Source organism: Agelaius phoeniceus, chromosome 16 (genome assembly GCF_051311805.1).
Source record: "Agelaius phoeniceus isolate bAgePho1 chromosome 16, bAgePho1.hap1, whole genome shotgun sequence".
In the NCBI taxonomy this organism is placed as follows: domain Eukaryota; kingdom Metazoa; phylum Chordata; class Aves; order Passeriformes; family Icteridae; genus Agelaius; species Agelaius phoeniceus.
This window is the reverse complement of record NC_135280.1, coordinates 591,165-607,736: the sequence shown is the minus strand read 5'-3', so window position 1 is coordinate 607,736 and position 16,572 is coordinate 591,165. Positions and strand designations below refer to the sequence as shown.

Sequence of the window (16,572 nt, the reverse complement as noted above, 5' to 3'; positions counted from 1 at the left end):
CAATGGCAGTGGGACTGTGTGACACCGCAGCCAGCCTAGCCCAGCCAGCAGGACCGGCCCAGCTCGGTGCAAAAGCAGAATAAAGCCCGGCTTTGGGCAGGGAGGTAGAGACCATCCCGTAATTCACAGCCCGTGAGTGTGCAGTGGCACAGGGCAGCAGAACCCAAATCCCCACCGTGGGAGATGGGCACCCACGGCTTTGACGTGTCACCAGGTGTGGAGTCCCCTGAACTCTGGCCTGTGTCCATCTTCCTGCAAAGAAACTACAAACCCTTTGCTCACAGTTGTTCATGCAGGAGGAAGCAGCTCAGTACATACAGAATAGTGAAACACTCGAACACAGAAATACTTAATTATCAAACTTTAATTCATAAGACTAATCTTACAGAATAAAACACCAGGATAACCAGTCAAGGTTACACTTAAAAAAATCCAGCAGTGCAAATCTAAGACTAAATATTTGTCATCTCCCTCCCCCCAAAATAGGCAATAGATTATTTAAAAATACCATAATACATGGTACTCACGTATTCAATTTAAAATAAATCTGCAGTGAACACAAATATCTAAGTTGGTTTTTTAAAATATAAAACCAAAGAATTAATCGCTTTGAGTATGGATAAGACAGAGTGAACTTCCATGAGTACCAAGACGAATCCTTGGCTAGAAGGTAACATGGCCACGTCTCATACAAGCCTTGCTAGGCTCTCCTGGTCCCCTCCGGTGACAAGGACACTCACTAACAAAACAAGATGCCAGCGACCTCATCGTAACAGGTGGGGAGAGGTGCTGGACAGAACTGAGGGTGAAAACGGCTCCACTGGAAAAACCAAGTTACAAAGGAAGGAGAGTAAAGGAAGGGGAGTCTGGAAACAAGCCCTGCAAGGACGGAGCAGGGAGCGCTGTGCCCGAGGCAGTGGCGGGGTCAGGACCGTGGCTGTGGGCAGGGGCAGAGCAGACCCCACCGTGGCACCTGGGCATCAGCAGCAAGGAATTGTTTCTCTTTGGCCCTTAGAGCACGGAGCAGTGGGCACCAGCCAGCAGGGGCAAGCTGGGCACGGTGTGTGTGGCACCAGCACAGTGTGGTGGTGCTGAGTTTATCTCCTTTGAATCCAGATCCCTCTCTTCCATCACCAGAACACCCTAACTGGAGTTACACATTCCTCATCAATGTCATTAATGGAAATTAATAATTGACTTTAAACTTGGTATGAAACCATGCGAGTAACACAAGCTCTTCATGCAAGACAGTCTCTGTTCAAACCCGAACCAGGCTGAGCAACAACACCTGTGCATTCCCAAGGAAGCAGTGATCCTGGGACTGCTTACACTTGGGATGCACAACAGAGGAAAGGATACTGAACTTGGGACAAGCAGAGGAGGAGAAATCTGCAGTGCTGGGCACAGAGAGGGGGAAGGGATGGCACAGAGGTGAGCTGTGATACCCAGTGTCATGGAACAAGGTAGGGAAGGAGCTGGGGGACTGGCAGGAGGAATCCCAAGATGGCAGCAAGGAGGGGACACTGCCTGGGCTCTGGGAGCAGCCAACAGCAAACACCAGCTGTGTCCTGCAGGGACCTGCATTTGCCTCACCAATACTTTAACCTGCAATTTGCAAGCCCAGAAAACACTCAGTGCAGCCTCATATGGAGTGGCAGCCCGGGGTGCTCCGGGAATCACCTACACACAGCAGGAAGCAGCTGCTGCTGGGAGCACCCTGGTGAATTGTGATTTAACAAAGACACATCTGTGCAGCTGGTACTGGTAACTACCCACAGAATGAACGTCAGATCTCAGAACCATCTTTATCACCAACTCCAAGTTCTGAGTGTACTCACAATTTACTCACACACTGTGTCTCACTGAGCACCAAACTCCTCCCTGGGATCACTGGTTATGCTGAGTCTGCCTTGGGATGGTCACAGTGACCAGAGAGCAAAATCCAAAGCTGAGAGAGGCAGGCAATGGCTGAGAGGCAACTGTGGCACTATCCCACTAAAAAGAGGGTGTTTCTTAATGTCAGTAACTGCCTTGGAAAAACTGGTGTATACCAGAACATACACAACTCCACATCATTCCCAAAGAGAAAGGATCTTAAAAGCAGCACTGCTAATTTCAACTAGAATAACTCATTTCAAAGAGGTCCCAAGAAATCTGGGATATTGAGCCAACAAACACCAACTAAAGCATTTATAAGTCACTTTCCTGTATTTTAATTCAAATTTTACACGTAGAACAAAAAATGAGACAATTTCATTTTTCCAATCAAATCCAACCTGCAAGGAAGCACCTAAACAGGATCACATTTTCTTACTGTATGGTATTTTCTTCATGTTTAAAATCTGTATGCAACCAAGGGGTTTGTGCTGAGTCTCCTTTGAGCTGCTGGGCTGTGCGTGGCCCAGGAGAGGGCAGCTGTGCCCCTGGCACGGGGTGTGGCGCTGCCCTGTGCCCCAGCAGTGGTCAGTGCCTGTCCCCACTGGCCCCAGAGTTACTCACCCGGTCGCTGCGTCCTGCACAGAAGCCACAGGAGCTGGGGAGGAGCTGGAACTCGGGCACCAGGGCACCACCACTGCTCCTGCCCTCCCCAGGAGCAAGGGGGTGAAGAACAGGAAAGGAAACGGAACAGAAACAGATGCACAGACAGGTCTGAGCATGCTGAGGAACAAATGGGAGCTGATATCACAGAACCAGCAAGGTGGCAACGTGGCCCCAGGTGACAGAAAGAGCCAGTGTCACCCCTCTGCCTTATCCTGTAGTGCCCACACCTTCCACCAGGTAACAAAATGTTAATTTCAGCCTTAACACCAGGACTGACAAGTAGGAAATTGCACGTGTGATGGCTGTGTTTCACCCACGACATTGCCACCAGTAAAGGCAGGCCAGCTCCTCTCTGCCCCCACTGCTCCAGGGGACTGCCAAGGGAGCTGACACAGCTCTCCTGGCCCAGCCACGCGTGTCAGGACACACTGCTGCTGCCTTGTACTCAGAAAGGAAATACCCCAAGCTACAGGAGCAACAAGCTCATCACTAGATTTTATGTAGGGTATGAAACACCTTTAAAACTCATATTGCGTGGCTGTTCAAGCAGAAAATGCAAACTAAAAGCTGCTATCTCGAGGCTACAGGGAAATATGTGACCTCAACACCTACCAGAAAGCCAATGTGTTTTCCAGTCTCTCAAGTAAAATAAAAGTAAAATAAATACTCATTTGGGAATCTGCACTGCTGTGCTTCAACTGGGCTCTTCCCTCAAGGAGAGGGAAGAGTGGACATGGAGCATATTCAGATTAGCTGTTGCTAAAAGGCTGTTTCTGCATGGCTTTGAGCTACTGGCATGGAGCAGCACGGAGCCCCAGTGCTGATGCAGAGCAGGGATGTGTGAGCTGCTCCAGCCTGGCTGCACAATGCTGCTATGGGCTTTGCACCTGTGCAGGGCTGAGGGCTCTGTTCAGAACACCTGAGAGAAATGGCACATGGATGGCTGGCATGACACACAGAGCACCACAGCCCCAGGCACTGCACGTTCCTTCTGACAGAATGAGGTGTGAGGGCTCCTTGTGAACTGGAACAGGAGAAAAGCTGGAAGGTGGTTTACATTTCAAAACCTCCCTTGCTGGATGGTTAAACTAAAGTACGATTCACTGAATTCAATCACTACAAATTTTCAAATCCAGCTGACAAAGACTGCTGCTGTTATTAAGAATCCAAAACAGCCTCTGAGCTTCTCTCTTCCTTCCTGCCCCCACCCCAGACAGGGCAGGAAGTTCTCTGTGGTTCCCTGTGTTCCTCTGTGTCCCCCTGCTCACACCAGCAGCACAAGGGTGTTCCCAGTCCAACAGCTCAGTGTCAACGCAGCAGCTGCAAAATGATCCTGGACTGCAACGTGCATGAGCAAGAAAATGCTCCCAAAATGCAGCAGCCAGGGCAGGAGGTGAAGCACTGACCAGGCATGGGAGGGAGCAGCTGGCAGCACTGGGTCACCGGCCACGACAAAACATCCCTGCAGAATTCACCTGCTCCAAACACGCTACACAGACCAACCTGGAGCTGCCAGACTCGGGAGAAGGCCAGGAAAAATCCCAAACAAGCAGGGCATCTTTGGGTTAAAACAAAGAATTAGTTCTGCTACCGAGGAGTGGAGGCTGCCCTGCAGGGCCAGCAGGATATGGCTTCACCGAACAGCGACGCTGTGCTCTGCTACAGTTGGCTCTTAAAAATCTGCCCCTCAAAGTCCCCTTCACAACCAAGTAACTAAGGTAAGTCTAATGCTGATAACTGAGAGATTATGAAAATATTTGGTTTTGTTCAAACCATGTAAAAAATCCTCAATAATACATTGCAATATTTTCTCTTTAAAACTAAACTGGAAGATCAACTCTCAGCAGATTTAAGTGTATTACACACAATATTTTGTGAATTAAGATTTATTGATTTTCATTGTATTTGCTTTAAATATGGTTGAAGCTGACTGCAGAAAAGGGATGGTGAAATCTTTAAGTTAAAAGTAAACTAATGGTGAAAGAACATCACCTCTGGCTTCCATCCATGCCTCGTTTAGCATGTTTTAATAATAAGTTCCAGGACTGTCACATCCAGGGATGTTGGAGGCCTCTCCCAGCAGTGTCCTTAGATTTGTGTCATTTTCCTGTGCCAGAGGTGAGCGTGCTTTCAAAAATACTGCCACTTCCCCAGCACCGTGTCTTTGATTGCATCCACATACTGAGTTGGGACCCAATAGACCCAGTAGTAAGATGCTTCTGTTGGGCCCAGCTGAAATGCCTGCAATTAAAAATGACAACATTTACACATGGGAACAAAGAGCTGGTGCCAGTGGACAGGCACAGCTCATCCACTGCCAAACCAGACCAGCCTGTCCCACCTGCTGCTCCCCGCAGCACTCGGGGCATTCCACAGCTCTTTGGTGGGCAATTAAAGGAGCATTGCAGAGAACAAGAGCTGCAGAGCACTGCGAAAACCACGAGCTCTTCCCTTTTACAACATCACAACAGTAACCAGAACTCCTGGCCAGTTTCAAGAACATGAGGAAATTATTCTGGTAGACAACCTGAAGCATAACTCAGAGTCTCCAAAGAAACCTCAGAGCTGAGAAGCCAAACAGGAACTAAACAAGACAATGACCATGTTTTTATAGTCACAGGATTTTATATTTAGACATAATGTCCTATTTCAACCTCTTTCCTAGGCCCAGGAGAGGGGCACCATGGCATGCCAGAGCCTCTGCCCTTGCTGTGGGCTAAGTTTATTGCAACATGTGCTGAAGAGGATCTCTTCTCACACGGGTGATCAAAAATCAAGTACTGGGACAGAGACTAGAGCAGCACCCTCCTGCAGGCCATGACTTTAGGGGGAGGGAAAAATATTTCCCTTTCCTTCTCCTAAAGAAAGAAACAGACCTTTTATAGAAAAGAAACTTAATTCAACATCAAAAGTTAGTTACTGTGCTTTGAAAAGCTGGACCTTAAAAAAACCCCATGGATTAAAATAAACAGCTAAAACTTCAGTACATTAGCACAGTTCTCTTCTGAAATATAACTTTGCTAGATCCCATGCAAGTTGTTCAGAAAATCACAGGTATGAAAAGATATTACAGCATCAAATCCCTTTTTTCTTAACCTCCATCAAGGCCTGTTGTTCATATAAATAACACAGAATCAAGGAATTAAACCAGGTACCAAAAATATCCCTACCATTAAGAAATCATGAGCTATGTTGTGAACATGTTTACTGGTTTGACACTGTCACAGTCAGAAGATACAAAATAATGCTTAAGGACTTCATGTTTGTGTGAAAACACGGTGGATTTCCACACAGCTGCAGATATTCGATATGGACCCAAAATATGGACAGTGTGAGAGGAGCCCATCCCCATGTGCACAAGGCTGGAACCACCATCCACCTCCAGCCTGCTCTGGCCTGCAGCCTCAGCAGTGTGTGCTGCATGAAGGAATCAGATGGATATGATTAAAGGAGAGCTGTTACTCACCATCATGTGATAATCCTCATGGCCTTCAATAGGTTCACTCACCACATTTTTAATGGACCCCATGGGTAACTTTTCTGTTCTCTCTACATTAAAATTGATCAAAGTATTATTTCTGACATGCGGGGAAGCAGTATTTCATATTCATTTCATACACCACCTCCATTAATCTCCTCAGGTCAGCAGTCTCCCCTCCAGGTGAGTTTTGGATACCTGCTGCCCAGGACGTGGTGGCTGCAGCACCACACCCCCCCACACCCACAGCTGGCACCCAGCAGTGTGAAGGAATCCAAAACTGGATCACACAGTTCCCCTGCATCACATGAAGTATTTCAGTGCTCATCATTTGGGCCTAGACTGAGTGATGGGAAATCCCAGGCTTTAGGTAATGTTTTCCCATAAGGAACTCCCCTCGGAGCAGCAGAGATGCTCATCCTATGGAATCTAGTCCAGGTATGGGAATACTCAGGACTGACTGCCAAGGATTACACTGAACTCTCAACAGCAAGCCTGAAAGCTTGCAAAGATACACTGCCCTAACTCTGAAAGCTTAGGCCAGGCTGTACCCTGAGGCAGCGTGCAGAGAAGAACAGGGAAGGGAATATAACAGAGAAAATAGGGAAAGAAACAGGTAAGAGAAACTGAAGCCCCCAAAAGACTACAATTACATGGCACAGTAACATCAGCAGCCAGAGGCAATGACAAAAGCCACAAAGTCCATGGTCCAGGGCAGAGCTTTCCCATCAGCTCTGTCCTCACTCCTTTCTACACACTCAATTCCAAGGTCCTGCCTTTCCACTCAAGCATCCAGCATCAGCTGAAAATTATCTTCTTGGATACAATACAGAGAATACCCAAAACACTTTACAAAGGAGAAACTGAACTCTGAGTTCTTGAGACAGATCTATTTAATTTGTGATCCAAAAAACCTCAAACCTACCTACAGAAAGCACACAGGGAGGTAAACTCAGTTATATAAGGAAAAATATTCTCTGCCTCATAACTGAGCTCACTCTGAACTACCTGTTCAGACCTGTGACTTCATTCATGAGGTAAAACCCCATTTTGCCCTTGTTTAGCATCCCCCAAATAAATTTCTGCTCTGAGTATCCCAGCAACAGACAAATCCCATTATCCATGCCTCTATGCAACTGCTACTGAGCCACTGGGGAACAGTTGCCTGTGCCAAACTTCAGACTACAAACCCCTGTGAGGCTGCAGGGCTGGGGGTAAGAACCAGCTCCAACTCTGCAGGGCCAGCAGGTGACAAGCTGTGCCAACACCCAGATGTGTTTACTCCAGCCCTTACCTGCTGGCCTCTGCCATGGGCTTCTCAGAGGAGGAAGGAGTTTTTCCCATTAACAGCCAGCAATTACAACCATTCCCTAGAGGCAGCAAGCTGCTGCTGATTCGGGGGAGCAGGGAACAGGTTACAGGAAACACTTGACTACAGGAAGAATCAAATTCACAGCTTAAGCAATGCATGTAGAACACCCCAGAAACACTACACTTGAAAACTCATCTGGGGTGATGGAAGAGATTAATCCCCTAAATACTAAGTATGGATTTAGAATCTGGGATCAGTAATAGAAAAACCTGCCTGCCCAACCTATAGAGTTAAAAACACCCCCAATGCCTTGCTCCATCACTTTGCCCAGGAGGAAATCATTGCAACTGGCACCAAGAGAGGTTTTAAAGCCAGAAAAAAGCTTCACCATCAAGTCTGTCCTACAAAGAAAGGGTCAAAAACTTTTGGGATTTCTGCTTACTTTGGACCTATTGTAGCAGCTGGAGGCAGTACAGCCACCCAGTGAGGCTGCTTTACTGGGACAATGAGCAAGCACCTTCATCCCTCTTGCTCATGCTAGATACTGCCCAGCCCAGTCAAACTGAAGGAGCACAGCTTCCTTGGCAGGTGGGGGATCCCAGTGTCCCTTCACCCCAGGCAGCAATTAAGCACCACACAGCCACTGACTCCCCCTGCCCTGCTGGGATGGGGAGGAGAACTGGGGAAAAAGTAAAAATTGCATGGTTTGAGCTAAGAACAGTTTAATAACTGAAACAAAATAAAATATACTACTACTAATGGTAATAATAAAATAAAAAAATGAAACTCCAGAGAAACCAGTGATGCCCAATACAGCTGCTCCCCACTGCTGACTGACATCCAGCCTGTCCCCCTTCAGTGACCAGTCCCTCCCAGCCAACTGCCCCAGTTTATACTGGCCATGATGCTCTATGGTGGGAAATGTTCCTTTGGCCAGCTCTGGCCAGCTGTCCTGGCCAATCCCCTGCATCTCCTTGCATGCCTCCTCACAGGCAGCATCTGAGACAACAAACAGTCCTTGACTGAGGGAAGCACTGCACAGCAACAGCCAAAACATCCACTGTTATCAGCTCTGCTCCCATCCCAATCCAAAACAGCTCCTGGGAAGAAAACTAACTCTATCCCAGCCACAACCAGGACACAGACACCCTCAGCAAGGCACGACATCCCCAGCTCCTCCTGGCAGCACTGCACAGCAAGCCCTCTGCACAGCACCACAGCTGTGCACTACTGACACAAGACATTCACATAATTTCGGCTGGAAGGACACAGAGTGCCAGAGATGCCAATGCTCCCAGTTTTTATCACAGCTCTGAGTTTTCCTTCCAAGTCTTGGCTAAGCCATTGGGCCCCTGTGTACTGCTGGCATCAAATCCATGCTGCTTATGGAGTGCTTTGAGATATGCCAGAAATGCCCATTTACATTTGGAGCCAGGAACAGCACATTGGACCCTTAGTCTGCTGACACCACTGAACTGCAGTTTTTCAGGAATTTATGTGGAGTATCAAGTACTATTCAATGCCCTGGGAGAATGCACATGAGGAAAGGAAACAAAGCTTTCTGAAGCACTGCAATACCAACATCATTCCCTAAACACAGCTTAGTCAGAGGAGAAGCTTTTCTAGGTCACACAGTTCAGTCACAGCCCAGTCACCAAGTGCCCATCCCCAAGGCTGAGAGGTGCTCACCTTTTGTACCAATCCAGAGCTGGTCTTGCTCGAGTTTGAAGGTCAGCCTGACTTTGCCCCCTGACTTGTTGTACATGCCGGACAGCGGCACCGTGGGCAGCCGCTCCTGCAACGAGACACAGCCAGTCATGGCTGCCCAGGAAACATAAAAACTCCCCAAACTCTCAGCTCTTTCAGCAAAAGGACCACCCATCCTTCCAGCTTTCTGCCACAACAGCAACGAGCCACTGAACCACTGGGAAGGGTCTCAAACCACACAGAAGTCTCTTTGTGACTCCGAGCGTCTCAAGGCTTTATTCACGCACCTGCACGCCTTTGACAGAAGGCATCACGTCGTCAGGTTTTCCTTTGTCCAACACTTTTCTGTGTTGCTGCAACATAAAAACAGAAATTAAAGTTTGCAGTGTGCTTGCAGCTGCCCATTGACCACATCCCAATGGCACTGAGACACAGCTGAGGGCTGTTCACAGGCATTGGTCACACGGGCATCACTGACTTTCAAACTTCATTGTGCGCTTTCCAAAATACTCTCAAGAAATTATCAAAATGAGTGGAACTCCAACACAATGCTAAGGATAACAGCCTTCTCAAATATACACACACGTAAATACAGGTGTATAAAATCCAAAGTGTTACATCCAGTGAATGGCAGAAATTCTCCACGTCTGGCAGTGCAGCCCAGCACCAAACCAGCATGGATCACAGCAGTGGTAACGTTCAAACCCACACTCACAACTTGCACCTGGCTGAGCACCTTTAAAAAGGTGCTCAGTATAAGTTTGTACTTACACTGAGTGTGAACCATGATAAGTCAGAGAAAACCATCAGCATGCTTCATGGAGGCACTACTTAATTTAACCAAGTTTATTTTAAGGAAGGTACAGGGCTGGTAATACCTTGAGCTGGCAATCCTTCAGCAGCCATCAAACCAGCCCCACTGCACTGTGCTACAAAATGTGAGAGGAGAATTCAACACCCACATCCCTGTCAGGGCTGGGACAGCTGAGGGAACTGCTTTCTTGGTGTTTGTTTTGAGCAGTTTTTGGAGATCAAATTCTTTTGTGCCAATAAAAAATAGTTAGGTTTTAGACAGTTAATCTGGGCTGGATTTGCACTAACATCCATCCAGTGTTTCAATTTCTGGACCAAAATGCTTGGCTGTGCCTGGCACCACAAGCAGTGTCTTGCAAAGCCCCAGTCCCTGCTAGACTAAACAGTTCTGTGCTACTCCCCTGCCCAGAGTCCTTCCAATGCTGAGCTGTCAGAAATGAACCCCCAACCTGACCCGAGGAGGAACAGGACCCACACGTGCCTGCAGGAGAATCCCATAAATCCTACTGCTCCCCCACACCAACAATTATTGCAATATTCGTTACCTTTTGTCTGCAAAGTGGCTCCTTTTTGTTTTCCTCAGCTTTGACGTCTTGTTGAGCAGCGTCTTTGGGTGTATTTACTGCTAACACATCGTTGATGGTAGAGCCCACAACCATTATTTTTGCTCCGTTTGTTACTTTGATTTCCCGCAACGTTTTCTCCTCGGGCAGCAGTCCCTTGAACATAACTTTCTGCATGGCGGGCGGGAGGCCTAGGGGCAAGCACAGCGATTAGGAACGGCGGCGGCGGCGGGGGCGGCGCGGGGAGGCGGCGGCGGCCCCACAGACCTGTGAGCGAGTGGATCTTCTGCTTCAGCTCGGCTCCCGTGCTGTCCAGGCAGAACTTCACGTCGTACTTGTTCTTGTTCCAGATCACCTTCAGCTCCACCAGCTCCCTGCCGCCGTCCTCGTCGCCGCCGTTGCTGACAGACGCCTGCGGGGGCTCCCGGCGCTCCTCACCGTCCGGAGACCGCCCCGCCGCCGGCGAGCCGCCCGCTCCGCCGCAGCCCAGCGGCAGCTCCTGCGCCTCCGCCTCCATGCCCGGCTCCTCGGCACCTGCGGGGAGCGGACAGGAAGATCCCGGCCCACGGGAGCTGCCCCGGCCTGGCCCCAGAGCGCCGCCCGCAGCGTGTCCGGGGCCGGCTCCCCGCGCTGGCGCCTCCCGGCCCGCCCCGCCGCCCCCTGCACCGGCACCGCGGGCTCCGGGCCCCGCGGGCTCCCGACACCGCGGGCTGCGGGCCCCGCGGGCTCCGCGCTCCCGGCCGCGCTCGTACCATCAGCGGCGGCAGCGGCGGCGGCCATGATGATTGTGTACAATCCGCCGCAGGGCACGCCGGGAAACGCCGCCCCGCCGCTGCTGGGCCACGCCGGCTCCCGTAGTTGCCCCCGCACGCCTCTCAGCGTGGGGGCGGCGGCGGGCCTCAGATCGCGCCCCCGCAGCACCGGCCGCGCCGCGCCGGGAGGCAGGAGGGGCGCCGGACCCTCCGCTCAGCCCTCCGGGCACCGGAACTGCCCCACGCTGCCTGGCCCGTGGCGGCGGCCGCGGTCCCCTCGTGCTACCGGACGAAGCGGGTGGCGGCGCCTTTAAGGGAGGCCCCGCCCCCGGCGGCGGCGCGCGCGGGGATTGGCTGCGGGCCCGGGCGGAAGCGGCGCCGCGGCCACGTGGGCGCGTGGCGGGATGGCGCGAGCTCTACGCGCGCTGCGCTGCGTGGCGACACCGGGACCGGGATCGGAACCGGGACCGGGACCGGGACCGGGACCGGGACCGGGACCCGGACCCGGACCCGGACCCGGACCCGGACCCGGACCCGGACACGGACCCGAGCGGGGGCCGCGGGTCCGGTTCGGACCCAGCCCCACAGGTAACCGACCCCTCGGCAGCCCCGCCCCTGCCCACCCACGGGGCTGCGCTGAGGCTGGGCGGGGTTTTGGGTTGAAAACATAAATTCAGGCTGTGGAAGGGTGCGGGGGCTGCTGGTTCCCCGGAGTCGTTCTGTCGGAGCTCCCGGTCTCGCCCTTCCGGCGTGTCCCGGTGCCCTCCCGCCGTGCGGGGTCACGGTCGGTGTACCGTGGCCGTGCTGGTCCTGGCGCGTGCCCGCTTGTCACTTTGGGGACTCTGTTCCTGGCAATAGTCATCCATAAGTTATTTTCAGAGCCAGTGCCCTCGGAGCTGGGGGTGCCCCGGGATGCGGTGCCGCTCCTGCCTCGGTGCCGCTGCCGTCGCAGGCAGCATCCAGCGCCCTTCCAGCTCATGTTTAGAACTCTCACCTCGGTCTCCTTTTTGACCACCTCCTCTGATTTCCCCACGATTACAGGTTTTCTGCATTTAGGTGGCCTTAGGACTGCTTTGTACAATTATATCTTTGCCAAAAAACACCAAGGAACCTTTATTTTAAGAGTGGAGGATACAGATCAGAATCGGGTGGTGCCAGGAGCTGCAGAAGGAATAGAAGATATGTTGAACTGGGCAGGTATTTAGAAACATCTTTAATTTTTGACCTGCTGAATCCTTACCTTTCTTGTGAAGGCTGACCGGACTCAGCTGGAGGTGGATTAGACTGCCTTTGTGCGGGCTGGTAGGCAGCCCGGCTGCTCACTGCCACCGTGCCGGTGTTGCAGGTATTCCCCCGGACGAGAGCCCCGGGCGGGGCGGCCCCGCGGGGCCCTACGTGCAGTCGCAGCGGCTGGAGCTCTACGGGCAGGCGGGTGCGGCGCTGCTGGCCAGCGGGGCCGCCTATCGCTGCTTCTGCAGCCCGCAGCGCCTGCAGCTGCTCCGCAGGGACGCGCTGCGCCGCCAGCAGACCCCGCGGTACGTCCCTGACCCTGTGCCCTGACCCTGTGTCTCCTGCCCGTGCGGGGAGGAGGCTTGTGTCACCCTCCAGAGAGGAGGTGTCAGACTGGGTGTGCAGTGGGCGGGTTACAGCTGAAATTCAGGCGTCTGCTTAGGGTTTTGGGAATGTAAGAACAGCTGGTGGCGTTGGCCCGTGTTGAGCAGAAGCCCTGGCACCTGAGATGGTGCTCATCTCCCCAAGGTACGACAACCGCTGCCGGCACCTGACGGCCACGGAGGTGGCCCAGAAGCTGTCCCAGGGCCTGGACTGCGTCATCCGCTTCCGCCTGGAGAGGGGCGTGCAGCCCTTCCAGGACCTGGTCTACGGCTGGAACAAGCACGAGGTGGCAGAGGTGGAAGGTGACCCCGTGATTCTCAAGGGGGACGGCTTCCCCACGTACCACCTGGCCAACGTGGTCGATGACCACCACATGGGCATCACCCACGTCCTGCGCGGCACCGAGTGGCTGGCCTCCACTTCCAAGCACCTGCTTCTCTACAAGGCCTTGGGCTGGGAGCCGCCCCAGTTTGGCCACCTGCCGCTGCTGCTGAACAAGGACGGTGGCAAGCTGTCCAAGAGGCAGGGGGACATCTTCCTGGAGCGCTTTGCTCGGGATGGGTTCCTGCCAGAGGCGCTGCTGGACATCGTCACCAACTGCGGCTCGGGCTTCGCAGGTACTGCCACGGGCTCCTGCCTGCTCACCTCATGCCGACTTCATGGCATGGGCTGGGTTTGTTTTAATAGCTGAGAACCTTGTCAGTGTTTGAAGGGGTCAGGGAATGGGTGTCACATAACCAGCCAGTCACTGAGGTGCCACCAGGCCTTCTGCAGAGCTCCTGTGGAAGGAGCTGGGATGGTGCAAATCTTTTGCTGCTGTGCAGCCATTAAAATTGAATCAGGTGCTTAATGGGTTCTCCCTTGGGGAAACCCTCCCTTCAAGGCTGAGAAACTCTGTGAAGTCTTGGGAAAGCTTGCATTCTGTGGTTAGTGATTGCAGTGTTGTCTGACACCTGTGCCACCTTTCCTTTAACCCGACAGACCACAAGAAGTTGAGTCAATGTCTCCTTTTGTGGTTCTTGCTGTGTGGGGATCACAAATTAACTTGTGCTCTGAGAGCTCTGCTTGGGAATAAAATCTTGCTTGGGCAGTGCTGACTCCTGGCTGAGTCTGACTTCTCTGGCCAACTGAGGCAGAGGGGTTCTGCTGAGGAAGGTGATGGAGCCAAGCAGAACGTCCCAGTGCCCAGTGCCTGTGCAGCAGAGCAGCTCCTGGGGAAGGGCAGCATGGCAGTGTGCGGGCTGCCACTTCTCTCCTGCCTGCCAGGGGACACCCCTGCTGCTGCTGGCACTGCACAGGTGGCTGTCCTGTGTCACCTTTGCTCAGCGTGCTCCCAGCCCCGTGCCCGAGGAGAGCACGGAGCCCTGTGATTCCCTTTGGCTGTGTTGCAGAGAAGCAGATGGGGAGGACTCTGGAGGAGCTGATCTCCCAGTTTGAAGTAGGCAGAATTACAACCCATTCTGCGCTCCTGGACCTTGAAGCACTCCCAGAATTCAACAGGTAAAAAATTAGTGGTAGCTTTAAAATGTAGTAAGCACCTTGTCAATTGGAATTTATTTCTAGCACCTGATTTTGGCTGGAGGTTTTGTTTGTTGGATCAAGCATGGTCCTGGCGCAGCACCTGTTGGGCCGTGCTAAGAGGAACCATAAATTTCTGCTCAAACAGTTCCTGCCTCCTCTCCCATTCTGTGCTTGGTCTCTGGGGTTGGCAACACTGAAAGTCTAGACAGAGGGTGGGTGTAGCTGGGAGGATCTAAAGTCTTAAGTTTATAACCTAAGAAAATAACATCTAAAAAGAGTTAACCCTTCCAGAAGGCTCTTTTGCAAGTACACTCGTGCTCCTAGGACATTGTGCTGCTAAGGTGGCCTCATCATCAGTTCCCTGTGGGGCACCTGAGCTAAATGCTTCTTTGTAGAGTGTCTGACTCTGGTTTAGTGCTGCTTTTCTAACAGTTCCACAGTTTTAGCTCAGTTGGTCAGAGCATGGTGCTAAGAATGCCAAAGTCGTGGGTTCAGTCTCCAGATGGGCTGTTCCCTTGAGAGTTGGACTTGATGATCCTTGAGGGTCTCTTCCAACTCAGAATATTCTGTGATTTCTGTGAAACATGGCTGGGGTGATCCAACCCGAAGCAATGCAAAAGCAGGTCTTTGCTCTGCTGCAGGATTCACCTCACCCGTCACATTGAGAACCAAGGGCTGCGCCAGAAGCTCGTCAGGGAGCTGCAGGGGCTGGTGGAGCTCGTCTATGGGGATCAGCAAGTGGATCCAGATGTTCTGGAAAAGGAATATGTGGAGCGAGTCCTACTGCTGAGAAAAGTATGGGTAGCAGCAGGTTGCTGTGCCACCATCCTCCAGGCTGAGGAATTGCTTCCTCCACAGCACAGCCCTCTGCCTTGCCAGCTTTGCTTTCCTCCCCCAGGGTCACATAAGCCTCCTGAAGAATCTGGTATCGAGTGATTACTCCTACCTGTGGGTCAGGCCCTTGGTGTCCCGGCAGCAGCTACAAACAATTTCTGCAGAAGTAGATAAAATAGGAAAACTGGTCTTAGGGTAAGTGTGCTGCTGCCTGAGCTGAGTAGTGGCAGAAATGGCTCCTCATCTCTGAAAACAGTCAGAATTACTGCTTTTTCTGTGGTTTTCCAGGTCTGTGGCATAATTTTGTAGTTTAAACTTGCTCTTTTGAATGAGCTCTGCTGCTGGTGAGCAGAGGAGCGCCCTGGCACAGGGCAGGGGTGAGAGGTGGGAGCCCTGTGGGTTTCCATGTCCCCAGAGTGTAAGGGTCACTTTCTTTCCCAAAGGCTCCTGACCAGGCCAGCAGCTGCCTTGACTGTGGAGGAGTTGAACAGAGAGCTGAGAAAGGTGCAGGAGCAAACCAGAGAGACCAAGTACAGCAGCATGATGCAGCTCCTGCGGCTGGCGCTCAGCGGGCAGCAGGTAAAACGAGCAGTTCTGAGATGATGTGCAGTGTGCTTTCACAGAGCTCAAACCCACGTTTTACAGGAGCTCTCCAGAGCCTAGTCCTGGCTCAGCTCTGGTGCTAACCCTTGAGGTCCCTCTGAGCAGGGCTGGCATCAGTCTGTGATGCACAGGCACGTGCTGGGCAGGTCAGCCCTGTGCTCAGTGACTCTCTGTGTTGCAGCACGGCCCCAGCGTGGCGGAGATGATGGTGACCCTGGGAGCTGAGGAGGCGTGTGGCCGCATACACAGAGCCCTGTCCAGCTGACAGGGACGTCAGTGACACTGCCAGGCTGTGTGCTGGGATGGTGCAGGTGGCACCTGCGTGACCATCTCTGAGCAGACGAGCTGGGCTTCGGGCCAGGCAGGTGTCTGGGCTGTCCCACGTCTGTAGGAACCTGCACTGAGCATGAGCCACTTCATCTGGGAGAGGAACCAAGTCCAGATTCAACTCTGTCCTGCCGTTGCCTGTGCAAGGAGCCTGCTTTGCAGGGGGGAGAAGAAGACAAGTATCAGCATTTAAATTCAGAGCAATTGGACAGAAAGTAACTGAACTTCTGAAAGCAGCAGATCAGATTCTTTTTGGAGAGGGCCTACAGCTACACAACACGGTTCCCCAATAAATACAGTGGCGGGTATTTATATACATATAGATGTGTATTATAGCTGCCCTGGTGTCCCACCAGCCTGAGTGAACTGCTCAGAGGGGGTTTCCTGTGTACTGTGTCATGCACGTGGTTCTGCTAAAAACAGCCCTGATCAGGAGATTGAGCTGTTTTATCCTCTTTTGTCTGATACCCTTCTAATTATTAAATCAATGTGGTGACTTCAATTCTG

The 16,572-nt window shown here is 52.1% G+C and overlaps 2 protein-coding genes across 2 annotated transcripts; one reads left to right on the top strand and one right to left on the bottom strand.

Annotated features, from left to right (window-relative positions):
• Positions 1-346: 346 nt before the first annotated feature.
• UBFD1 (ubiquitin family domain containing 1) lies at positions 347-11,314 on the bottom strand. Its single transcript, XM_054643733.2, has 7 exons — positions 11,167-11,314; positions 10,682-10,948; positions 10,397-10,605; positions 9,326-9,391; positions 9,021-9,126; positions 6,008-6,090; positions 347-4,782 (listed from the first exon to the last, which is right to left on the bottom strand). The coding sequence occupies exons 1-7, from the start codon at positions 11,192-11,194 to the stop codon at positions 4,672-4,674; spliced, it is 870 nt and encodes a 289-aa protein (XP_054499708.2). The 5' UTR covers positions 11,195-11,314; the 3' UTR covers positions 347-4,671.
• A 250-nt stretch (positions 11,315-11,564) lies between these two features.
• EARS2 (glutamyl-tRNA synthetase 2, mitochondrial) lies at positions 11,565-16,567 on the top strand. Its single transcript, XM_054643823.2, has 9 exons — positions 11,565-11,754; positions 12,208-12,363; positions 12,512-12,701; positions 12,925-13,397; positions 14,172-14,280; positions 14,943-15,096; positions 15,200-15,330; positions 15,579-15,714; positions 15,920-16,567. Exons 1-9 carry the CDS (start codon positions 11,571-11,573, stop codon positions 16,001-16,003), a joined length of 1,617 nt encoding a protein of 538 aa, XP_054499798.2. The 5' UTR covers positions 11,565-11,570; the 3' UTR covers positions 16,004-16,567.
• The last annotated feature ends 5 nt before the right edge of the window (positions 16,568-16,572 follow it).

Bases quoted from the DNA above. Each gene is read 5' to 3' on its own strand.
- UBFD1 (XM_054643733.2), bottom strand. From the start codon at position 11,194: ATGGCCGCCGCCGCTGCCGCCGCTGATG. The intron at 10,606-10,681 runs GTCTGTGGGGCC...GCTTGCCCCTAG, and splicing joins GAAGATCCACTCGCTCACAG to GCCTCCCGCCCGCCATGCAG. The intron at 6,091-9,020 runs GTGAGCACCTCT...ATTTTAATGTAG, and splicing joins GCTCTGGATTGGTACAAAAG to AGAGAACAGAAAAGTTACCC.
- EARS2 (XM_054643823.2), top strand. From the start codon at position 11,571: ATGGCGCGAGCTCTACGCGCGCTGCGCTGCGTGGCGACACCGGGACCG. The intron at 12,364-12,511 runs GTATTTAGAAAC...CCGGTGTTGCAG, and splicing joins AGATATGTTGAACTGGGCAG to GTATTCCCCCGGACGAGAGC. The intron at 15,715-15,919 runs GTAAAACGAGCA...TCTGTGTTGCAG, and splicing joins TGGCGCTCAGCGGGCAGCAG to CACGGCCCCAGCGTGGCGGA.